The 25,726-nt window shown below is 39.1% G+C and overlaps 1 protein-coding gene across 1 annotated transcript in view; it reads left to right on the top strand.

Annotated features, from left to right (window-relative positions):
- The window catches only part of EPRS1 (glutamyl-prolyl-tRNA synthetase 1), a 64,170-nt gene extending 46,067 nt beyond the window's left edge, over positions 1 to 18,103 (top strand). Inside the window, exons 20-32 of the mRNA XM_055581918.1 lie at positions 57 to 319; positions 2,271 to 2,322; positions 2,793 to 3,002; positions 3,444 to 3,516; positions 4,786 to 4,865; positions 5,097 to 5,198; positions 6,241 to 6,396; positions 6,888 to 7,085; positions 7,548 to 7,721; positions 11,122 to 11,282; positions 14,195 to 14,273; positions 17,571 to 17,635; positions 17,741 to 18,103. Coding sequence (XP_055437893.1) covers positions 57 to 319; positions 2,271 to 2,322; positions 2,793 to 3,002; positions 3,444 to 3,516; positions 4,786 to 4,865; positions 5,097 to 5,198; positions 6,241 to 6,396; positions 6,888 to 7,085; positions 7,548 to 7,721; positions 11,122 to 11,282; positions 14,195 to 14,273; positions 17,571 to 17,635; positions 17,741 to 17,891 — 1,764 coding nt within the window. The 3' untranslated portion in view covers positions 17,892 to 18,103. The remainder of the gene's footprint in view (positions 1 to 56; positions 320 to 2,270; positions 2,323 to 2,792; positions 3,003 to 3,443; positions 3,517 to 4,785; positions 4,866 to 5,096; positions 5,199 to 6,240; positions 6,397 to 6,887; positions 7,086 to 7,547; positions 7,722 to 11,121; positions 11,283 to 14,194; positions 14,274 to 17,570; positions 17,636 to 17,740) is intronic.
- The last annotated feature ends 7,623 nt before the right edge of the window (positions 18,104 to 25,726 follow it).

Here is a 25,726-nt window from a genome sequence, read left to right as displayed (position 1 = left end):
GCTTAGGTAGCGATTGGAATTAAATGCTCTCTTCTCTTTTTCCTCTTCTGTTAAAGGATCAAGTAGATACAGCCGTACAAGAACTCCTTCAGCTGAAAGCACAGTACAAGTCTCTGACAGGAGTAGACTATAAGCCTGTCTCTGCCACTGGGGCTGAGGAGAAAGATAAGAAAAAGAAAGAAAAAGAAAATAAATCTGAAAAGCAGAATAAGCCTCAGAAGCAAAATGACAGCCAAAAAAAAGATTCCTCTAAAAACCAAGAAAGTGGGCTGTCACCAAATGGAACAGGGGAAGGACAAGGGCCTAAGAAGCAGACCAGGTAATAAAACGGAAACTTCAGTTGAAGTGAAGCAAAGTTTTAGATGAATTCAACTTTTAATTATTGAAAAAAAAACTTCTTTTTGGTTAGTTTGACTATCACATTAAATTGGAGAATGCTAAATGTATAATGTCAGCAGATAGCTTCTGTTCGTTTTCTGTCCTCCACTGTCTCAAGGGCCTAAGAATATGTTACCTAAATGGTAACACATTCATTTGCTTGGTTCAAGAATCTTAGAATATAAAAAGTTCAGCGAAGTCTCACTCCTATGCTTGTTTCCCATTTTCCCAGTTCCTCCTACCACCGTAATGAACTGGTCACCACTGTTACTGTTCTTCTCTATCCATCAAGAGATTTTCATTTGCTTACCCAAGTAAAAACAAATACATATATATGTATGTATTTTGGGAAAAGACCCTGATGCTGGGGAAGATTGAAGGCAAAAGGAGAAGGGCGACAGATGAGATGGTTGGGTAATGTCACTGACTCAATGAATATGAGTTTGAGCAAGCTCTGGGAGACAGTGGAGGACAGGGAAGCCCGGTCGGTATACTGTGATCTACGGAATTTCAGAGTTGGCTATCTGCAACTTAGTGACTGAACAGCAAAAATGTTATTTTTTTCTCTTTTTCCTCCCTTTAACACAATTGTTAACCTAACTATACATATTGTTTTGACTTTAGCAGATTTTTCAAATGAAAACCTTTTGTGAGGACTAAATGAGAACTTCATTTGAAATAGGTTTTTAAAATGGTTGGTTAAATATGAAACAAACCTGGTTTAAAGATGACACCCGCTGTGGAATAGACAGTGTTACGGTATTTCCAATCCATGTGAACAATACGATTCCTCCATTATCCCCATCCCAAAATTAGTGTGAACTCTATGTGAGGTTCTTTCGAAGCTAAACTTAAACTAAGCTGATGTTAGCAGCTACTACTTAGAGATACTTTGGTGTTAAGATTTTTTTAGCTGAATTTCAAATCTTGCCTCTCATCTCTCATGGCATACACAGAAGGTCTCCTTAAACAAGAGAATACAACTGTGACTTTTCTTGCGCATCGACTGGGTGATTAGAATTATAGAATAGTAGAGGCGAGAACAGAACATTTTACCTTTTACCTTCTGACTGCTTGTGAAAGGGCCAGACTTCATGTAGACATTTTGCTGAGATGTGTCAAAGTGAGAAATGGACAATTCAAATGTAAATACATTCAGCTTTTAAGCCAGTAAGCCAATAAACTAAAAAGATGGACTTTTTATAAGACATAACTATTGGGTAGACTTTGTGTGTGAATTTTAAGACTGCAGTTTGCTGAATAATTGTCAGTGTTTCAATAAAAAGATTATTGCCTAGAATAGTTTTTTGTTGTAGACCTAATTTATTTTGGAAGCATCTATTTCTGTGACTTTTATTGACTGAAGTTAAAAACTTTAGAACATGTAAGGATATATATGCACACACACATATACACATTTATGTATTGACATATGTATATACATATAGCCATTGTTTTTTTACTATTTACAGGTTACTTACAGTGAGACACTGATGTTACTCTAATTTATCTGGATTGAGATTGGCAAAAACTTCTTTTTATTTTTTAGTGAGAATAAATTCTGTCTTTACTACAAATTAGTAGTAGTTTATAAAGAACTTACAAGGTAACTTATAAAGAACTTTGTAAAAGGAACGTCTGCATTAAAATCATAGCTTTTGGTTAGGCTTAGCTTTCCTAATTTTTGTGGACAGTATCACACTACCCTTTAAGAAATGACTAAACTATTTTCTAGGATAAAAAGATAGGGATGAATACAGAAGAGATATAAACAGAGAAATAACTCATACTGAAGAAAAACAAGCCATTTTGAAGTTTCGGGGTTTATTTCTATTGAGCCTCAAAGCAGTTGCTGGATGAAGAGATTTATATTTTATTTTTTATATCTACAGGTTGGGTCTTGAGGCCAGAAAAGAAGACAGTCTTGCAGATTGGTATTCTCAAGTGAGTATGGGCTCAGTTGATTGCTTCTTTTAAATTTCTCAAAGGCTACTTACAATTAGATTCTAAAATCCAGATACAGAGTAATAATGTATAATGCCTTTAGTAATCCATAGTATAGTCATGTAGCGTGTCAGTTTTCAAAGCATGCCCACAGAAAGTATTGAACCGAGAAGTAGATCTATGAGATAGTCATTATTTTATTTTTGTTTTGTTTTTTGGTGAGGTGAAAGTCTTAGTCCAAAGTAACAAAACAGTAAAACAGCAGAAGCAAGTTAGCATGCAAGTCTTACGACCTTAGAGCACTCTTGTTTCTTAGAAGGATCTAGAAAGATCCATCGTACATGCACATTAAGAGGATTCACCAGCAAGGAAAGCCTCCAGACTTAAAGCTTGACTGTCATACTCTTGGCACTTACACTGTAATTTTGGTTCAATTTAGGCTTCATAGAATGTATTTTTCTTTTAAAAAGGTCATCACAAAGTCAGAAATGATTGAATACTATGATGTAAGTGGCTGCTATATCCTTCGTCCCTGGGCATATTCCATTTGGGAATCCATCAAGGACTTTTTTGATGCTGAGATCAAGAAACTCGGTGTTGAAAACTGCTATTTCCCCATGTTTGTGTCTCAAGGTGCATTAGAGAAAGAGAAGACTCATATTGCTGACTTTGCTCCTGAGGTAAATTAGCCCGCTTTATCTATTTTTGCAGTTTTCTCTTATAAAGTCAGAAGTATATTTTCAATTCACACTTGAATAGTAATTTAAAAGACAGGTTACAGCAGTCAACTTAGAGAAATGTAAAGCCATTTAAAAAAATTATATTTCTTTCATCGGTGTAAATCATGATTCTTTTTGTTAATTAACTGGCTTTTACCTTTCAGTAAAAATTATAAATACAGTATAAATTATAATTTATAAATTATAACATACTATGATTTTATATTATAAAATATAAAAATTATAAAGACAGTAAATACTTTTTCTCATGGTGAACAGTAGTGGTTATTTTAACTTGCTTAATTGATATAGCAAAACTTGAAATAGAAATTTGCCTACATCTGTGTTCTTTCTGTAAAGTGCTGTTTTAAAAATGTATGAAAAATGATTTTATGTTGCTAGGTTGCTTGGGTGACAAAATCTGGCAAAACAGAGTTGGCAGAACCAATTGCCATTCGTCCTACCAGTGAAACAGGTGAGGGTGGGCGTTGGAACACAGGAGAAAAGCTCATTGAACATTAGAGACAGCTTCCAGAGTTGAGTTTCACCTTTTATTTTGTGATATTTGTAATTCCTGTTGATGATACAAAGTTTAATGAATGTTGATAAAGATGAGTGCAGATTTGAGTGGCATCGAATTTTGTTCTCTGACAGTATGCTTTGTGGAGCTCTTTGTCATCCAGATAAAGTTTTTGTTTTTTTTAAAAAAAAAAAAAAAACAAAAAAAACCACTTGTATCATTTTTAATTTCATGCTATAATTTTTCAGAACTTCCCATGGAGTTTTATTCTTGGAATTGATTATAAAATTGCAAACACTAGTGTTTTATGTCATATTGACTTGAAATTAGTCATTTTCAGGTTACATTTATATAGAGTTTTTATAGGGTAATAAGTGATTTCATTTACACCTTGTATTATTCTCACAATGGTGTAGTTAGGAAAGTAGAGACAGCTACTCTTATCTCCACTTTGCAGGTTAAAGAAAAAAGTTCTCTGACGGGATAAATGGTTTTCCTAAAACTACACATAATAAATGGGAATACCGCTTGGAAAGTTCGAGCCTTTGGGCTTGTCAGTGTCTTCCAAAGTGGTTATCCATCTTTAGAGCTAGAGATTGTTTGCTCTTTATTTGATACTTTCAGTGATACTCTTAATAATGATGCATTAGTAAAATTATGACACCAACTTTTTTTTTTTCACAAGGCAGATTGGCAAAGTTTTCTTTTTGTTTTATTAATTGTAGATAATCCTGAATAGGCTATGATAAGACAAGTGTCTTAACTTAAATTATCAGTTCATGGCAAGAGCTTTCAGACTCTGGGTAGACACAGCAGATAGATTTAATGTAAAGTTTGGTAGCTGCTGCATTTAGCAGGTTATTTAACTTCTCTAAGCTCAGCTTCCACATTTTCAGTATTGAGATGATATTTATTTCATGGGTTGAATGTGAGGATTGAACAGTGTAATGAATGCAAAGAACTTAATATAGAACATAGTATATACTGTAAGATGTTCACTTAGTGTCTTTAGAAACAAAACACTGAGAAGTTGTCAAATGTAAATTTCATTGTGAAGAACATAAAATACGGTCAAGTTTTTCCTTGACTAATCCATTTTATGAACTACAATACCGTTTACTCACCTGCACAGATACAGCGCTTTAGTTCCTATTATGTTGCTGGTTTAATGGTACAGCCTTCAAGGGGAACGACTAACTGCCCATGCTTCCCTTGTCTTTTCAGTAATGTATCCTGCATATGCGAAGTGGGTGCAGTCCCACCGAGACCTGCCCGTGAAGCTCAACCAGTGGTGCAACGTGGTGGTAGGTGCTCTCCCATCTTACAGTTCTTCATTCTTCTTCTTAGCCATTAAAAACACACACACACACACATTCTTTTTCTTACTTTTAGATTCAAAGGATTGGGAATATGAAAGCATTTTTTAAATATTGATATTTTGGATCACAGTTAGGATTTCTGATTGCTTACCACATAAAGTTGTCACTACAAATTGAAAAGCTCTAACGATCAAACTGTGTTCTTGTCTCTTCCAGCGTTGGGAGTTCAAGCACCCTCAGCCTTTCCTACGTACTCGTGAATTCCTCTGGCAGGAAGGGCACAGTGCCTTTGCTACATTTGAAGAGGCAGCAGAAGAGGTATAAAAGTTGTGTTCCATGTTAATTCTGTTCTAATTCTTTGTCCAGACTATGCATTCCACCCCCTCCCCCAGCTGTGAGTAATGCAGTGCTATCTACATGGTAGTAATCATTCAGTAAATAACTAAGTTGAAATTTGGTCTGACTCGAAATGACATTATAAGACAGCTTTCTGGTATAAATTGTTTTGTTCCTTAAAATTTACATATCACCTCTTAACGTTAAAAGCAGGTTAATTCAAATATGTTAATGTTAGTTGCTCAGTCATGTCTGACTCTATGCAACCCCATGGACTGTAGCTCACCAGGCTCCTCTGTCCATGTTATTCTCGTGGCAAGAATATGGGAGTGGGTTGCCTGCCATTCCCTTCTCCAGAGAATCTTCCTGATCCAGGGACTGAACCTGGATCTTCTGCATTGCAGGCAGATTCTTTACTGTCTGAGCATGAACTTAAGGAACTGCGTATTGAAATTTTATTAATAAATGTACTGTTTTAAATTTTCAGATGAAAATAGTTTTGGACTTCAATTTATAGAAGAAATTATTATAATATCATGGGTGAAATTAATTATTCTTCAGGATGTCTTCACCCAGGTTACTGTGTATCTTTTATAAGCATTCATTTTTCTCTTATATTCTAAATTTATGTATATTAAAAATTATTCTAAAACAGATAACTAATGAGAACCTACTGTATACCTCAGGGGACCTTATTCAGTGCTCTGTGGTGATCTAAATGGGAAGGAAAAAGAGGAAATAGTACAGCTGATTCTCTTTGCTGTACAATAGAAGCTAATGCAACATTGTAAAGCAATTATACTCCAATAAAAATTAATTTAGAAAAATGTTCCATTTCTTTGAGTTCTGCTTTGTCTCTCTTAATGAATTCACACTGGCTGCTTTAACCTTTCCAAGAAAAAAGATTTTTGTTGTTTGAAGTGCTTTCCCCACCACAGTTAGTTTTAAATGGTACCGTTTTTATAGATCTGTAACCAATAAATATAGCATAAATTTAAACACTTTTACATTTAACATGTTACAGGTTTTGCAGATACTTGACTTATATGCTCGGGTATATGAAGAACTCCTGGCAATTCCTGTTGTAAAAGGAAGAAAGACTGAAAAGGAGAAATTTGCAGGAGGAGATTACACCACTACAGTGGAAGCATTTATATCTGCCAGTGGAAGAGCTATCCAGGTATCAGTCTGCCACAGAGGATTCCTAGGGGACTGAAAGCATAGCCATGGCCAATCTGAGAAGTTTCTTCTGCCATCAGAGAAGTAGACTCTTTAAAAAAAATATAAATATCACATGCTTCTAGGTCGTATTATAATTTCAGGCCAATCTGTCCCATTCCCCCCGAATCTCCGATGTCAGTTAAGTCAAGCTTGTATCCTGAATTACCAGAGCATGGATATATTTTTTTAAACCTTTGTAATTAAAGTTACTCCTATGAAAGGGTCTGCCTTCAGCAGAAGAGGTATAATAGTTGTCTTCTGTATTAATTCTGATAGAATTTTTTTTTTAACTAATCTTAGTCTTTTTTGTATCAGTTATGCTTTAAAAACTCATTTAACATAAAAAGGGAAGATAAAGCAGATCTAGTGCCATGCTAAGGTGTGTGGTCTTAACAGTAGTTACTTTCAAAGGCAAAATAGGTTGTTAAAAGATGTGTTTCTCTATTTTAGGGAGCAACATCACATCATTTAGGACAAAATTTCTCTAAAATGTTTGAAATCATTTTTGAAGATCCAAAGACAGCAGGAGAGAAGCAGTTTGCCTATCAGAACTCCTGGGGCCTGACAACTCGAACTATTGGTGTGATGACCATGGTTCATGGGGACAACGTGGGCTTAGTGTTACCGCCCCGTGTAGCCTGTGTTCAGGTAAGCAAAGTATTCCTGGTCATCATTTCTTTTATAAAATTCAAGCCATATTTAGTGAAGAAAATTTAAAAGTGCGCTTTTCTGAATGTCATTCAGGTAGGTTTTGCTAATATGGAAACAACACAGAATACAGTCTAGATTTCAGTGTTGTGTAACTATGTGTATTATTCATGTTACTGTTTTCTACCCTTTAAAATTTTCTACCTACTTTATAAAACTTCTAGAAATTATTTTTTGAAATGATTTATAATAGGTTAAATGAGAAACAAAAATGCATTCATCATGGACAAACAATATGCAGCTCATTGCTAGATATTCTGTGTAGACCACAGAAGTTGATTGCTGTGAAGATTTATAGCCACTAGGAGGTTTTGATTTGTGAGTACTAGGTGGTGATTGTGACTTCATTACTTTTGTATGATGCTGCTTTGTATAAATTTGTAATATCACGCTGGATTCTAGGTGGTGGTTATTCCCTGTGGCATCACAAATGCACTTTCTGAAGAAGACAGAGATGCTCTACTTGCAAAATGCAATGATTATCGAAGGCGGTTACTCAGTGTCAGTATTCGAGTTCGAGTTGATTTGCGAGATAATTACTCACCAGGTTGGAAATTCAATCACTGGGAACTCAAGGTAAAGTCTTCCGTTGCGTATTTTACTCCCACTCTCCCAATTTGGAATTTTGTTGTTTGAATAAAAATGATCTTGAAGACCTTGTTTATGGTTAACAAACCCCCTGTGGTTGTTATTAAAATGTTTATATCAAGAATTCATAAAATAAGTTATTTCAATAGTAAGACGATCAGAATCATGGTGCATGGACATCAGCTGTTAATAGCTGTCACTGGTGCAGCTAATCAGAGTAATTTCACGCCACAGGTTCACAGTGGTGTGTTCTTTCTTACTTTGTATATTCAAGTCTAGTCTAAATTCTGGTTTAATGTTTTTAATTTAACTTTTATTGCACAGTCATTAATAGGTGATCTGTGTTCTTTATTCCATTTTTCAGACTTCTGAGATTTAACTTTTTCTTAATGATGAAACAGGAAATCTTGTTAGAACTAGCAGTTAGGAGTCAAGAATTTATGAACTCATATTACAGGCAGTGGATGGGAAGAAGTAGTGAAGTTGCAGGTTCAAGCTTTCAAATATGCAGTCTTAGCCATACTGGGATTATTCAGTATTAATGCACGTTGGGTTCCCAAAATTGCTCATCTTTATTTGTCTTAAATGGCCCCTCAGATAAATCTCTGCTGAAGGATAGTAGTTACATTGATGCTGCTTTCCTTTTGTGATATATTTTTTCCTTTACATACTCTCCTACCTTTAATAAAGACTTTAAAGTTGTGTAAATTTCCCTTTAATTGCAGTCTTTTTTACTTACTTGGAAATAGCAAGTGTGTGATTTCAGTAATACCTTCTCTAAACCCATTTGTACTTGCCCAAGGTACCAAAAAGAAACTTATCCCTTGCTACTAACTGGACTGAAAGGTAAAAAATAGTCCTCCACGCTTGTGGGCCTCTCCTTTGCCTTCCTCTGGTCTGTCCCAGCCCTCCCTTGCCCAGGATAGGATGGAGTCCTAGTGCATTTTTATTGTCATGTCTTTTTAGTTTCTTTTAATCAGGAGTAGTTCCTCAGCCTTTCGTTGTCATCCATGGTATTTACATTTTTGTAAATATAGGTCAGTTATTTTATAGAACGTTCTTCTGTTTTGATGATTACTCATTAATTTTTGCCTTCTCCAGTAACTTTTCTTCTCTCTTCCTGCTGAGGGTAGTCTCCCACTTTTGATTTTCTGATTTTCTGCACTGATTTTTATTATTTGTATGCATGCCTTAATTACCCTGCAAAACATGAAGCTTCTTCAGGACAGGATCTCTTTCTTATTCATCTTTTAAAATATCATTGCACTTAACACTGTTTTCTTAACGCATGTATCAGTTCAGTTCAGTTCAGTCTCTCAGTCGTGTCTGACTCTTTGCAACCCCATGAGCTGCAGCGTGCCAGGCCTCCCTGTCCAACACCAACTCCCAGAGTCCACCCAAACTCATGTCCATTGAGTCACTGATGTCATCCAACCATCTCATCCTCTGTTGTCCCCTTCTCCTCCTGCCCTCAATGTTTCCCAGCATCAGGGTCTTTTCAAATGAGTTAGCTCTTCACATCAGATGGCCAAAGTATTGGAGTTTCAGCTTCAACATCAGACCTCCAGTGAACACCCAGGACTGATCTCCTTTAGAATGGACTGGTTGGATCTTCTTGCAGTCCAAGGGACTCTCAAGAGTCTTCTCCAACACCACACTTCAAAAGCATTAATTCTTCGGTGCTGGACTTTCTTTATAGTCCAACTCTCACATCCATACATGACCACTGGAAAAACCATAGCCTTGACTAGACGGACCTTTGTCGGCAAAGTAATGTCTCTGCTTTTTAATATGCTGTCTAGGTTGGTCATAACTTGCCTTCCAAGGAGTAAGCATCTTTTAATTTCATGGCTGCAGTCACCATCTGCAGTGATTTTGGAGCCCCCCAAAATAAAGTCTCTCACTGTTTCCATTGTTTCCCCATCTATTTGCCATGAGGTGATGGAATCAGATGCCATAATCTTAGTTTTCTGAATGTTGAGCTTTAAGCCAGCTGTTCATGGGGTTCTCAAGTCAAGAATACTGAAGTGGTTTGCCATTCCCTTCTCCAGTGGACCGCATTCTGTGAGACCTCTCCCTTATGACCCGTCCGTCTTGGGTGGCCCCACATGGCGTGGCCTAGTTTCACTGAGTTAGACAAGGCTGCGGTCCATGCATGTATACATTCATCCAATGTATACATTGGATGAATAAAGGGAAACAATAAAATAATGTGAAAGTATACAGTATTTTGTTCCAGAGAATTGTTATTTTATAAAGTAGGTCTTCTCTAAGGGGTAAATCTTTTTTTCTGGAGTAAAATTTACATTTTTTCGTTTGGCTTTGGTTTGGGGGACGACTGAGCAGCTGAACTGTGTAGACAGGCTCCTAATTTAAATTCAAAACGATTATAGAGGATCATTCACTCAAAAAAGGAAAATATGTTAAAGTTTTATTTGTCTGGAAGTTTCTAGCCCCTAAAAGTGGGCTCTTTCTTAAGCCTTAATCCACTCAGAGCAAAGTCATTATGTGGATTCACAAGGATTGAACGTCCACAAGGCTTAAACTTGCATATACTCCTTAAGCTCCTTTGTAAAAACCCTGGGCTCCTGGGGAGTGGTTCTCAGAGTGCAGTCCCAGGACCAGCAGCTCAGCATCACGGGAGAACTTGGTGAAAGTGAAGGGAGAAGTCACTCAGGCATGTCCGACTCTTTGTGCTCCCATGGATTGTAGCCCGCCAGGTTCCTCTGTCCATGGAATTCTCCAGGCAAGAATACTGGAGTGGGTAGCCAGTTCCCTTCTCCAGGGGGTCTTCCCAACCCAGGGATAGAACCCATGTCTCCCGCATTGCAGATAGATTCTTTACCATCTTAGAACTTGATAGGATTACAAATTCTCTGGCCACATCACTGGACCTACTGAGACCAGCAACTCGGGTGGCGGAGCCCAGCAGTATGTGCTTTGACAAGTCCTTCAGTAATTCTGATGCTCAAGGTAGAGCAGCCAGAGCCAGGGCCTTCCCACCAAAGCACACCATGTGCCATGAATGAGTCCAGGATGTGCCAAGGAGCCCACTGTGTTTACCCCCATGCAAGTGTGATTTTCCATGTGTGCTGTTATGTGAGAGAAGTTAGGAACAGCGAGCTGGACAGCTGCCTTCGTGTTTCCCCATTAAACTCTTTCCCAGCTCAGAGCCACATGGGCAGTAGCTTCATCCTTAGGTTTATGCCTTCTCATTGGAATAGGTTTTTGAAGTATATCAGGAATATTACCTTCTCTTTAAAATGGTTTGCATCTGTCTTTGTGTTTCGGATATTTATGATTTATAGTAGGTAAAGCCATGACATCAGTCTGTTTATTCAATTGGAGATGTGCATGTGTCATTTTTCACTGCTTTTTTGTTTTCTAGGGAGTCCCGATTAGACTCGAAGTTGGGCCACGTGATATGAAGAACTGTCAGTTTGTAGCTGTCAGACGAGACACTGGAGAAAAGCTGACAATTGCTGAAAATGAGGCTGAGACGAAGCTTCATGCTATTTTGGAAGACATCCACATTAACCTCTTCACCCGGTCAGTTCCTTAGAGTTGCTTGTGTCTCCCATCTTCTCATTGTGCTCAGCCTTTGAGATCTCTACCAAGGAATCCGTGATTGGGCCCCCATGGGAAGTCATCTTTCCCTCCGAACTCCCATGGTTCTTAATTGGCCTTTCTCTTTGTTTTTTTGACTCATATTGTGGTTATTTTCTATATGCTTTCTGCTCCCTGTTGGGTGTGGAGTGATGGACTGTCTGTCCCTTTGACTGATTTGGGTTCATTTTAGATCCAAGCTTTTATGATACATCAGATTTGAGGTGCAGAAGCACTGATTCTCAGTTGTTGGGTACACATTAGCAGCACCTGGGGAGCTTTTCAAACTACCTGTGCCTGGGACCCTCCCCGAGAGGTGTTAATTTAATTGGCCTAAAGGGCCTGGTGGAGAAGGCAATGGCACCCCACTCCAGTACTCTTGCCTGGAAAATCCAATGGACGGAGGAGCCTGGTAGGCTGCAGTTCATGGGGTCGCTAAGAGTTGGACACGACTGAGTGACTTCACTTTCACGTTTCACTTTCCTCCATTGGAGAAGGAAATGGCAACCCACTCCAGTATTCTTGCCTGGAGAATCCCAGGGATGAGGGAGCCTGGTGGGTTGCTGTCTATGGGGTTGCACAGAGTTGGACACGACTAAAGCGACTTAGCAGCAGCAGCAGAGGGCCTGGCACCTTGAGTACTAAACGCCCTCTGGTGGTGAGAATGTGTCACCAAGGCTAAGAACCTCCTGAAGGGGGTTGGGTGATGGGAAGGCTTGAGGCTGCCCTGACCTCTGGAGAGGGGACTTTTTGAATCGCAGATCTCAAGGCAGAGGCACTAGAAGATGGGAGGCCTATGTGTGGCACCTTATTTTCTTTCCTGTCCACCTGAAGCAGAGAGGAAGACCTGTGGCCACTGGGGATAGAGGCTCAGTTTGGGGTGGGGGGCCTTGCCTGCACCTTCCTCATTTATCCTCTAATACCTGTGTCTGATTCATGTTCATCTTCAGTAAATCTTGCACATAAGGAGTGAATCAGTTTTGTCCTTGGCTTTGGTGCTTTTATGTGATGGTAGACAAGTGAACTTGCTTTTGTTGGCTGGCTTGCCTTAAAATGCTAATGATAATAACGTCTCTTGAGGTTGACTTTCATGGATTTATTTGGCCAACAAATGCATAATTCATGTGAAGTTCATCTGAACTCAGAACAGGAGATACTGTCAGAGACACAAGATTAGAAAGCTGCCTGTCCTCGTTGCTGTCACCTGAATAGTGCTCTCAGCGCAGTGATTCTTCTCCAGAGATTCTCTTCAGAGTCACCTGGGAGCTTTGGGAACAGAAAAATACCTGGACCTTATATCTGGAGACTCTGATTCATAGTTTATTAAGATAGATTCTGCTCATCTGTATTGTTAACATGCTCTGTGTGATCCAGATGTACACCCCTGGTTGGAAAAGACACTGCTTTAATGGCTAAAAAAACAGGACTTTTTTATTGACATTTTTAAAATTTTTAATTAGGGGCTAATTACTTTATAATATTGTGGTGGGTTTTACCATACATTCACATGAATCCACCACGGGTGTACATGTGTCCCCCATCCTGAACCCCCCTCCACCTCCCTCCTCATCCCATCCCTCAGAGTCATCCCAGTGCACCACCCCTGAGCACCCTGTCTCATGCATCAAACCTGGACTGGTGATCTGTTTCACATATGATAATATACATGTTTCAGTGCTATTCTCTCAAATCATCCCACCCTCACCTTCTCCCACAGAGTCCAAAAGTCTGTTCTTTACATCTGTGTATTGACATTTTAATTCAGTAAATTTATTAATGTAAGTTGCTTACATTAATAGTGTATTTTTTTTTTCCTTACTTAAGGCTTCAGCCTTGGAAGTGGCATATTCCTTTCTGTATCTCATTGGCTGTAACTTAGTCACTTGGGCCCACCCACCTCACTGCAAAAAAGTCAGAAGAAAGGGAAACAGATTTGGTGGACAGCGAATAGTCATGGTCAGGGTTCCCACAGTCTAGCCCTGAGGTTCAGAAAAGAAACATATGCCTTCTCTTCATTGGTCTCCACCCGTTGAGTGCTCCTTGTGTGATGTGTGACTGTGAGTGTGGAAGAGAATAATATTTATTTCATTTCTGGAACCTGAGGTTCTTACAGAAGACTTACAGAGTATGTGAAAATAGCTTGAATAATATATATTTATGTGTTTTTTCCTTTTTTAAACATTTTCATGCCTTTGTGTTTGATTCTCACAACAATTTGATATGGTGGTTAGATGAGTATTTTTCCAATTTTGTGTAAGGGAAAACTAAGACCAGAGAAGTTTAAATAATAACCTAGACTCTGGTAGGTAATAAGTGGTAAAGCCAGGAGTTAGAATATTGATCAGTAGATATTTAATGACTATGACAAAAGTAATTGTTATCTGCGTGTGCTTGGCAAATTTTTTAATGTTTCCAGTAATGCAGTGGTGAGCTAGCTAACAGCTGGTGATGAAGCTCACTGACTGTCACTGCTGGAGACAAAGTTGAGGTTCATGTTGAATTCGTCTCAATTCCAAGTTGTTATTCTTTCATTAAATTATGCCATTAAAAAAAACTTTGTCATATTAGTAAGAAAAAATATGTATTCACTTCTAATTCTGGGTAGCCTGTGGCTCAGTGGTAAAGAATCTGTCTGACAGTGCAGGAAATGCAGGAGATGTGGGTTTGATCCCTGGGTCGGGAAGATCCCCTGGGAGGAGGAAATGGCAACCCACTCCAGTATTCTTGCCTGGAAAATCCCATGGTCAGAGGAGCCTGGCAGGCTACCATCCATGGGGTTGCAGAGAGTGGGACACAACTGAACTAACGCGTGCTTTAATTAGTAAGAAAAAATATGTATTCTAATTACTTGATAGGGCTTCTGAAGACCTTAAGACTCATATGGTTGTGGCTAATACAATGGAGGACTTCCAGAAGGAGCTTGATTCTGGGAAGGTAAGAGAATTCTGAAAATCTTTTAATATAAACGTATTTCAGTGAGTGGTATTTTAAGACTCATTGAATTTATGTATCATGTTAATCCCTTTTTCAAAGCCTGTCACATAAAAGGTTTATATATTATTCAGCCTCTGTTTTCCATTGACTTTCCTGCAGCAGTAAAATATTCTGTCATTTTTGGATAACACTGTGAACTGATTTTATAAAAGCTCTCTCTCATGTTCATTAGGCTCACTGAATGAGTTTCATTCTGTATGACCCCTAATATTTTCATTATTGAAAAATTTCATTTTGTTTTCTCAGCTTAAGTTCTTAAAGTAAACATTGTTTTAGTTTTAGAAATGTAATGGGCAGATTCCTAAAATAAGGAATGCCTGTTTCTGATCTCTCACTGTTTGTACTTACCCAGATCTTAATTGATTGATCTTTCTGAATAATGAGTGAAAAATATCACTCGTTTCTAAGCCTGTTTTTGAGAATGAGTGGGTACTACTGGATTCCATAAAACTGCACGGGTTTTCCTAATGGCTCATTAAGGTTTTATCAGTTTTGTGTGCTCTGTATATGCACATGTTCCCAGCCAAAACTTAATTTTCATAAAGAAGAGGTTTCAGTTTGTAAAATTATTAATTACTGGAATGAATCACTTATGAACTTTAGTATTCTGGTATACATGTTTACCTATACAGCCTGTTCTGTGTCCCCAGATTATAAATGAGAAAGCCACAGGCCAGAGTCTAAATGAATTACCCCAAGCCATACAACAGCAGGCCTAGTATTAGAATTATGACAAAAGTAATTATACTAATTAGGGTCTCTCTTCTGATTCAGCTTAATGTACTTTTTCTCTGTATCTTTTTAAAAAATTCATCCTGAGTGTATAAGACAAGATTTTAGTAGGTTGTGATCATTGACCTCTTAATATGTCTGTCAGTTTACTAATCTGAAAAATAAGTACAAAATAGTATCAAAATCCCCTTCTGATCTATAATTCTATAGTATTTAGCCTTCTATTATTCTTGGTTTTTTGCCTTGGTAATCTTCCACCTTTCTGATTTCCATCGTTTGTCACTTGACTTCAAACATATTTCAGATTTCTATTTCTTCTAGCCTTTTTGCCTGAGAATGGACACTGTGTATATTTTTTCTTCCACTGTGATTTATTTACTTTTTCATAATTTTTTTGTTCCATAAAGTATTGAATTTTATGATTTCCTTTATTATAGAAATATGGTAGTCATTCTTACAGTAAAGTCTATTAAAGACATTGCATAAGAGTTAATAAATCAATAGAGTAACTTATCAGTTAATCCATTGCTTTCAAAGAAATGAATCTCAGCAGATATTAGTGGAATCATATTCTAATATTAGATAAGCTGTTGGAGACATTTCAACATCTGTCCTGAACCAGAATACAGTATTTTGGTTGTATGTCCAAAGATCACAGAGAGACCAAAACAACTGTTGTTTCTTGTATTCAGTAGTCAGTTTCATCTCCCATCTCACCTCTCGTTGGTCAGCTTAGCTATGTTGACTGACTGTCAAGCAAGCTTTGAAGCTATGGTAAATAAAATTGGATTTACTGGGAGGGGAGAAGGAGGAAGGGATCTTTGGAACTTGAATGTAAGTGAGAGTTTGATTTTCTACCCTTCCTTGTTGGTATAAATGAAAAAAAATTTTTTTTATATATCTGATTTGTAGGACTTGATTTTAGTCAATTTTTCCAAGGAGGTGGTCTTAATTGAATGAAAAGTAGATGTCATTTATATGTAACATATACTTGTTACTGTTGACATAAATATATCATTAATTTGTTGATCATTATTTCTATTATTACATTACTATTTCTCATCAGTAACATTTCTGCTGAAGAGTTCAAGAAACTATATATTGCAAAAGATTTTGTCTTTTTAAAATATAGATGTAGAAAAAATGAAAGATAAAAAGGTAAAAACCTTTCTATGGCTGAATAAATCACCTAAAAATGTGTATTCTCCTTTCACATTAATGAATTATGTGCATAAATAATAAGAAATTTCAGATCTTATCAAAAGCTTTGAGGCTAAAAAGAATTGAATCTTTTGGTTTTTGTTTTTCACAAAATTATCATTTATGAGTCCAAATACATCTAATAACAACTTTGGTTGAATTTGTTTACATGCTTTACCATTTTAAATTAAAAAAATTTTTTTTAGAAATACCTTTTCAAGTCTTAGTGATTTTTTTTCCTTAGTGCAAAGAAATAAGACTACTGTAAAATTTGTTAATATTATAAAAATATATAGCTTTGTGTTGTACATTAACAAAAATAAAATTTCTAAGAAACTAAATTTAAATTTATTGCAGTTTTTGTAATTGGGTTAGTATTTATATCATTGCATAATTAGAGACTGATTAAGGTTTTCCCCCCACTCTGTCTTCTAGAATAAATTTTAAATAATACTTTTAAGAATGTTCAGTTTTTTCATGCTTTTTGTTTATATAAATGCTAATGATTTATTAAGTTTCAATACAGGGAATTAACTTTGTTAGTTCAGCTCTTAAATCTGTAGGTTTGTTTTTTCTTCTGTTTTCATTGCAGAGTTTCTACATTTAGATTTTACATTAATTATTTATATATCCAATAATTAATTTTATATTGTCTGTATATAAAATTAAAATTATATACTTAATTATATGAACTTCCTTGGTGGCTCAGACAGTAAAGAATCTGCCTGCAATGCAGAAGACCTGGCTTCCATCCCTGGGTCAGGAAGATCCCCTGGAGAAAATGGCTACCCACTCCAGTATTCTTGCCTGGAGAATCCCATAGACAGAGGAACCTGGTGGGCTGCAATCCATGGGGTCACAAAGAGTTGCACAGGACTGAGCAACTCACACTTTCTTTCACTGAAAATCAGTTTACTATTTGTCTTCTCCATCCTCCTGATAACCATGGAGCCAGGTAGAGCAGGCGGCAGTGCAGATTTGAAATGAGGATGATTTGAAATTCACTTTTTGTTCCTTCTCTTCAGCACTATGTTGCAGCCAGTTTATTTGGTCATTTAAGTATATTACAAAGATGTCTTTGTTATGGGCCGATGTTACATAAAGTGTGGGTTTGGGATAGTGGAAAACATTGCTTTCCTATCTCGGGCATCTCGGAGCAAAGTTCTTAGCAGGTTTGCAAGGTGTCATGGCCTGAAAAGGGCTGGGAGGCCTGTCCTTTTTGCTTGCAGGTTTAATGCAAAACTCAAATGTTCCTTTTATAGAATGGAAGGAGTTGTAAATACTGAACATTTTTTTTCTTGTTAGATTGCTCAGATTCCATTCTGTGGGGAAATTGACTGTGAAGATTGGATCAAAAAGACCACTGCCAGGTAAGATAATTATGTTTAACAGATAAAACCTATGAGGTATTGCAATGAAAAAGAATAGAAATGCATGGTATAAACGAATGGAATTTTTATTTATTTTTAATTCAGGGATCAAGATCTTGAGCCCGGTGCTCCTTCAATGGGAGCTAAAAGCCTGTGCATCCCCTTCAAACCACTCTGCGAGCTGCCGCCGGGAGCCAAGTGCGTGTGTGGAAAGAACCCTGCCAAGTACTACACCTTGTTCGGTCGTAGTTACTGAGGCATACAACAAAACCCCAGCTCCGACCCTCCTCACTTTTTAAAAAAAGAACTGATACTAATCTTCCCAGATAGAGACAGTTTTATGATTTTTTTAAAAATAGAAGTTCTAAAAGGAAGTCACATGAGACAAATACCTATTCTTATGCCTAAATCAACAGTGGAAAAAAAACTTTTCTGTAACCAGCCCCAGTAATAAATATCATGAACTAATACTGTTTCTTGTATTCATTTGTTTCTGAAATACCTTAATTCTATGCCACAGTTATTCTAACCGTTTTGCTCCATGTAGCCCTCTTGTTTCAGACCTTGCACCACCAATTTCCTGTTTCTTCTGTGTTGGAGTGCTTCCTTTTCATAACTCCTTGGAATTTAAAATTGCCCTTAACCTTTCTGTTTAAAAAGTAAAATACAACCACAGATGTCCCAAAAGAGATTTCTCTTGAAATCTGTTGAAATTTCTTCCTGATTACTGTGGGGTCTTTAAAACACCACTCATGATTTACTAGAGTGATAAGCCCTCCTCACCTCTACTTCCAACTTTGTGCTTTTAGTCACTCACCCTGCTTCTGCGCCTGCCCACCCCCCTCCCCGCCCCGCACACTTCTGTTCTCACAGAGGTCACACTGCCACTTCTGCCGAGGCTGACTTCTTAGTTCCTTGTCTTACCACATCTCACTGCTTTAGCTCTGCTGCTAGAAAACATTGCTCTTTTTTTCCCCCCCCGCTAAAATCACTCTCGCGATTTGCCCTCTTGCTTTTGGCTCTTCTTTCTTTTCTTTTAAAAATGTATTTTATTATTCTTTGGTTGTGCTGGGTCTTCGTTGCTGTGCTCAGGCTTCCGTTGCAGTGAGCGGAGGCTGTTCTTTGTTGCATTGCTCAGGCTGCTCGTTGCGGGGGCTATTCTTGTGAAGCCTGGGCTTTAGTAGTTGTGTGTGGCTCTACGGTGTGCAGGTTTCAGTAGTTGCGTCACACAGGCTCAGTAGTAGTGTCTCGTGGGCTGTAGAGCAACTGGCTCAGAAGTTGTGGTGCCCTGGCTTAGTTGCCCTGCAGCATATGGGACATTCCCGAACCAGGGATAGAACCCATCCGTGTCCCCCTGCATTGGCAGGCAGATTCCTATCCACTGTGCCACCAGGAAAGTCCGTGTTTTTCTTAGTCATGTGTCTTCCACTGGCTTCCTTTCCTTGGCCTGCTTGTTAAGACATCGGTGTGCTGTGTCCATACTTGCCCCTCTTTTTCTTTTAAGAATTATTTTTTTTTAATGTGGACCATTTTTAGTCTTTACTGAACTTGTTAAAATATTGTTTCTGTTTTGTGGTTTGGTTTTTTGGCTGAGAGGCATGTGGGATCTTCGCTCCCCTACCAGCGATCTGTCCTGTATCCCCTGCTTTGGAAGGCGGAGTCTTAACCACTGGATTGCCAGGGAAGTCCCTGGTTACTCTCCTGTTCCTTAATCAGCCTCATCTCATCCTATGGTTTCAAGTAGCATTAATAGGATGATGACTGCCAACGGTTTTCTCTCCCAGACTGAGCTTTAGCCCTCCATCCCAACTGCATGTTGGGTTTTCTTGAGTGTTGGATCAACATTTCAGGTCAACCTGTCTCAAAAACCTCATTTCACTCTACTCCCAGACCTGTTCCTCCTACATACAGTATTTCCTGCCTGAAAGATTAGCATTACGAAAATGGACCTAGTCACTTAAACTAGAACCCCAGAGTCCTCCTGGTTGGCTTCTCCAGCACCCCATCAGCCACACTTAGTTGGCTGTGAAACCTATTCCTGTTACCTCTGATGTCTCTTGGGTCCCTCCTTTCAGCATCAAGGTCACCTTTTCACCTGTTCCCTCTTACACTGATCACTCTACTGCCTCCAGTTTCGTCTCCAGGCCAGACTATTGCACATTCCCACAGGTGTTTTTTTCCTTTTTCCTAAAGTACAGTATGTTGAGACTTTTTTTTCCCCTTAAAATCCTTTCGTAGCTCACCATCGCTAACAGGATAATAAAATGTAGTCTCTTTCTGTTCAGCCTACCTGTCTAGTCTCCTTTTTAACCAGTCTAGTAGAGTCCTTTGCAACCTAACCATTTGGGATTCCCTATAAACCACACGCTATTTCTCACTTCTGGCCCTTTGCCTGCAATGCCTTTCATTCCCCATTTCTTGTCTACTTGGTTTATCTCATTTCAGAGCCCTGCTCCATCTAATATGTTATCCCACTTGGTGGTGATAAATATAAAGGGAAAAGTTTCCAAAAAAGGACTTGAAATTTGAGCTGTGCTTTGAAGAGTGAGTAGAATTTTAATAAACAGAAGAGGAAGGACTATCTAGGCAGAAGGAAAACATATGCAAAGCCTTTCAAAGTATCTGCTGTGCATGAGAACACAGCAAAACTCTCCTGAAGTGGTAAGAAATTATAGGAAAGCAGATTGCATAGAACATGCTTTCAGATGCCTAGCTTAATGAGATAGGTGTCTGAGCCATACTTGTGTACTCAGAATTATTATTGATATATGGCAGTTCAGGATGTTTTATCTTGCTTTTCTACTCTTAGTAGCTGTGTAAACTTTCTATTCCTTCAGCTGAAGGAGAGAAGTCTAATATCTGTATCATAGTTACTCTACCTCATAAAGTTCTCAGAACAACACTGAGCGCATAATAATAGCTAGTGTTAGTTACGACACTGATGCAGGGTCACTTGGAGGCTGCTCCTGGGATATATAGTTCTAGTTAACAGTAATTACCTCGGTGCCTAGGAGTTTGTTTTTTGTCTGCAAATTAATAAATGCTTTAAAGCAGCAGTCCTCGACCTTTTTGGCACCAGGGACTGGTGGAAGACAGTTCTTCCATGGACTGGGGAATGGGGGGTGGTTTCAGGATGATTCAAGAGCATTCTATTTATTGTGCACTTTTTGTTATTACATCAGCTCCACCTCAATCATCAAGCATTAGATCTGGGAGGTTGGAGACCCTTGCTTTGAAGGACAAGGTGTATTTTATGTTTTTGCCAGTCCCTGACAAAAGCCTGAAAAGTAGTTGAAAGACTAACCACATTTTGTTCTGTGGCCCCTGGCTGTTCTGGAGGCAGTGGCCATCTCTGATACACACACAGATAGATCCCATGCTATTGTTTGAGGCTTCAGATCCGCAAAACCAATCACAGAAGAGCTTGACCTTTGCTGTTTTAAAGAAATCCTCACTACTTAAAGGAACTCTCGAGAAAGCAGTTATGTTAGGAAAGGAATCCTTAACTCCAAATCTATGTGTGATAAATTGGCTGTTTTCTTAAATTGAGGTTCAGCTAAAATATCAAAACTCTTCCAAATATCTTAAGCACAGTGGTGCTTTTCAAGAAGGTATGTCAACCTGACTGCAAACACTATCCTTTTAGAAACTATCACTATTTTCTACTCGCAGGCTGCAGTCACTAGCCGGATACATGACCGACAGGAAAGTGATTGTGTGCCTAATATTCATGGTTTTCAAAAAGAAAACAAAGAGGTCAAGGTATATATTTACTGCAGGCACCGCTCGCTGCGATTTCTGGTGTAGATCCCGTATTAGTAAACTCTAGTTCATCCATGATGGTGTGTTTAGAATAGTTCGTAATTATGTCAGTAAATCACATGAAGCCTTCATGAAAATTGGGCAATAACGGCAACTCATTTGGCTGCTAGTGGCGAGGTCAGCAGCAGTGGAACATTCCATAAGGCAAGCAAAGAGACATGATTTGAGAGTCCAGATATACCACCCTACTTATAGCTGGTTTTCGTTATAAATATTAGTCATCTGTTATATAACTATATAACTTTTGCTATTTTTTTGATAGTTGGTGATTTTTCACTGATACATGAGTGAGATAAATGTATAAAGCTGTGGATTTAACTGTAGAGTTCTTTTGTATTTAAGTTGCAGTCATTGTCTTTTAGTGTGCGGAAAGCAAAAACATTTATTTTTTATTGAAGGATAATTGCTTTACAGAATTTTGCTGTTTTCTGTCAAACCTCAACATGAATCAGCCATAGCTATACATATATCCCCTTCCTTTTGAACCTCCCTCCTATCTCCCTCCCCATCCCACCCCTCTAGGTTGATACAGAGCCCCTATTTGAGTTTCCTGAGCCATACAGCAAATTCCCGTTGGCTATCTATTTTACATATGGTAATGTAAGTTTCCATGTTACCCTTTCCGTACATCTCACCCTTCTCCCCTCTCCCCATGTCCATAAGTCTTTTCTCTATGTCTGTTTCTCCATTGTTGCCCTGTAAATAAAAGGAAAAATCTTTGTCTCCCTACACTGAAGGGCTTCTCTGGTGGCTCAGTGGTAAAGAATCTGGTTGTCAATGCAGGAGATGCAGGTTCGATCCCTGTGTCAGGAAGATCCCCTGAAGAAGGAAATGGCAACTCACTCCAGTATTCTTGCCTGGGAAATTCTGTGGACAGAGGAGTCTGGAGGTCTGCAGTCCATGGAGTTGCCAAAGAGTCAGACTCGACTCAGCCGCTAAACAACCGAAACACATAACTGTGCTGCTCAGCAGCTCCGGGAGCATCAGGGGTCTGTGGAGGCAGCTGCCCCGGCCCTGTTATTTGCAAACATATCTTTGGTCCTTTGTCACTTTCACTGTGTCTGCAAAGTGCTAGCCATTTATTTCTTTAACGAATTGAGTGCCTGCAATGTACCAAGTGTTAGAGCAGACAGTAGAGAGTTAAACATGTTTTTTCCTCTTGGCTTCCTCTTCTCAAAACTTCTATTTTAGATGGAAAATCAGGCTATCAAGTGGACAAGGAGATGGACTGAGCGTGGGCGGCCACTGCCTAGTGATGGTCACACTGACACATCGTGAGGTGATCCCTCCAAAGTAACCCTGTAACAGCCCTGCCGTTGAGATGACAGCAGCTGGAGGGTGCGATCCATCCCATTCTGCCAAACCATCAGGGTTAGAATAACAGGCACAAACACATGTCTGGGGCTCAGCGGGTGATGTTAAACCGGTGGCTTCGTTCAACCTGACTGAAAAATTGAAGAGCTTGGAACATCAATCGTACTGAAATGATATAAAAATATTCTATTAAATAAGTCTCAGATGATACAGCTCTGTTGGCAGAAAGTAAAGAGGAACTGAACAGCCTCTTAATGAGGGTGAAAAAAGAGAGTGAGAAAACCAACTTAAAACTCAACATTCAAAAAACTGAGGTCATGGCATCTGGTCCCATCACTTCATGGGAAATACATGGGGAACAAGTGGAAACAGTGACAGATTTTATTTTCTTGGGCTCCAAAATCACTGCAAATGGTGACTGCAGCCATGGAATTAAAAGATGCTCCTTGAAAGAAAAGCCATGACAAACCTAGACAGTGTATTAAAATGCAGAGACATCACTTTGCTGACAAAGGTCTGTATAGTTAAAGCTATAATTTTTCCAGTAGTCATGTACAGATATGAGAGTTGGACCATAAAGAAGGCTGAGCACCAAAGAATGGATGCTTTCAAGTTGCGGTGCTGAAGAAGACTCTTTCAGATCCTTTGGTCAGCAAGGAGATCAAACCAGTCAATCGTAAAGGAAATCAACCCTGAATATTCATTGGAAGGACTGATGCTGAAGCTGAAGCTCTAATACTTTGGCCACCTGATGCGAAGAGCCAACTCATTGGAAAAGACCCTGATGCTGTGAGAGACTGAGGGCAAGAGGAGAGGACGACAGAGAATGAGATGCATAGATGGCATCACCGACTCAATGGACAGGATATAATGAAGGACCAGGAAACCTGGCGTGCTGCAGCCCACGGGGTTGCAAAGAGTTGGACACGACTTAGCAACTGAGCAACAACAACAAAGTCTCACGTAATAGGGTCACCAAAGCCAAATTTTGTGATTAAGAAACACCTGTTGAATGAGTGAGGAGCTTGGGGCTCAACAGACCGGTGACAATGTTAACACTGACATTACTTTGCTGCTGCTGCTGCTAAGTCGCTTTAGTCGTGTCCGATTCTGTGTGACCCCATAGACGGCAGCCCACCAGGCTCTCCCGTCCCTGGGATTCTCCAGGCAAGATCACCGGAGTGGGTTGCCATTGCCTTCTCCAATGCATGAAAGTGAAAAGTGAAAGTGAAGTCGCTCAGTCGTGTCCAACCCTCAGCGACCCCATGGACTGCAGCCTTCCAAGCTCCTCCCTCCATGGGATTTTCCAGGCAAGAGTACTGGAAAATCCCATGGAGGGAGGAGCCTGGAAGGCTGCAGTCCATGGGGTCGCTGAGGGTTGGACACGACTGAGCGACTTCACTTTCACTTTTCACATTACTTTACGTGTACTAAATATGTAATTGGCTTCTCAGGTGGCACAGTGGTAACGAATCCGCCTGCCAATTCAGGAGACAGGGGAGATGCAGTTTCGATCCCTGGGTCAGGAAGATCCCCTGGAGTAGGAAATGGCAATGCACTCCAGTATTCTTGCCTGGAAATTTTCATGGACAGAGGAGCCTGGCGAGCTATAGTCCCTGGGGTCGCAAAGAGCTGGACGCACCTGAGCATGTACTTGCAGGCACACAAATACGTGACTGTACTATATTTCCTTCCAGCGTTCATTTTCTCTCTCTTCTGAACAATTATTCCAGAGCTTTTCTCCCCTCGGATTCTCAGTACTTCCCCTTTCTGACTTTTGGTTGATCAGGTTGATGTCTATTTCACTAAGAAGATAGAGACAATATGAAGAGACCCACAAGAACCCCCACCATATCTTCCCCACTCAAGTGTCCACATTTCCACCTTCTCTGCTATTTCAGATGAACTATCGTCTTTTTTAAAAATTATCATTTGTTTTATTAAAATATAGTTGATTTATAATATTATGTTGGAGAAAAATGCCAACCCACTTCAGTATTCTTCCTGGAGAATTCTATGGACAGAGGAGCCTAGTGGGCTACAGTCCATGGGATCACAAAGAGTTGGACACTACTGAGTAACTAACACACATTGCATTAATTTCTGCTATATGTCAATAGCAAAGTGACAGTTATATATATTTCTTCATATTCTTTTCCATTATGTTATCACAGGATATGGAATATAGTTCCCTGTGCTATATGGTGCTGTGCTTAGTCACTCAGTCATGTCCGACTCTTTGTGACCCCATGGACTGTAGCCTGCCAGGCTCCTCAGTCAATGGGGATTCTCCATGGCAGGGATACTGGAATGGGTTGTCATGCCCTCCTCCAGAGGATCTTCCCAACCCAGGGATCAAGCCTAGGTCTCCCACATTGCAGGCAGATTCTTTACTGTGAGCCACCAGGGAAGCCTAAGAATATTGGAGTGGGTAGCCTATCCCTTCTCCAGGGGATCTTCCCAACCCAGGAATCGAGCCGGGGTCTCCTGCATTGCAGGCAGATTCTTTACCAACTGAGCTACCAGGGTAGCCCATACAGTGCTATTCCGTAGGACTTTGTTTTTATCCATCCTATATGTGTTTACATCTGCTAATCCCAAACTCCCAATCCTTCCTTCCGCTACTCTCTCTGCCCCTTGCCAACCACAAGTCTGTTCTCTGTGTGAGTCTGTTTCTGTTTTGTAAATAAGTTCATTTGTATCATTTTCTTATATTCTACATATAAGTGATACATGGTATCTGTTTTTCTCTTTCTGACTTAATATGATAATCTCTACATCCATCTATGTTGGTGCAAATGGCACTTCATCCTTTTTATGGCTAATATTCAATGGTATATATAATATGTACCACGTCTTCCATATCCATTCATCTGTCAGTGGTCATTTAGGATGTTCTGTGTTTTTGCGATAGTAAATAATGCTGCCATGAACATGGGGGTGTATGTATCTTTT

This window comes from Bubalus kerabau, chromosome 5, assembly GCF_029407905.1.
Source record: "Bubalus kerabau isolate K-KA32 ecotype Philippines breed swamp buffalo chromosome 5, PCC_UOA_SB_1v2, whole genome shotgun sequence".
NCBI lineage: Eukaryota > Metazoa > Chordata > Mammalia > Artiodactyla > Bovidae > Bubalus > Bubalus kerabau.
This window is presented reverse-complemented; position numbering and strand designations above follow the sequence as displayed.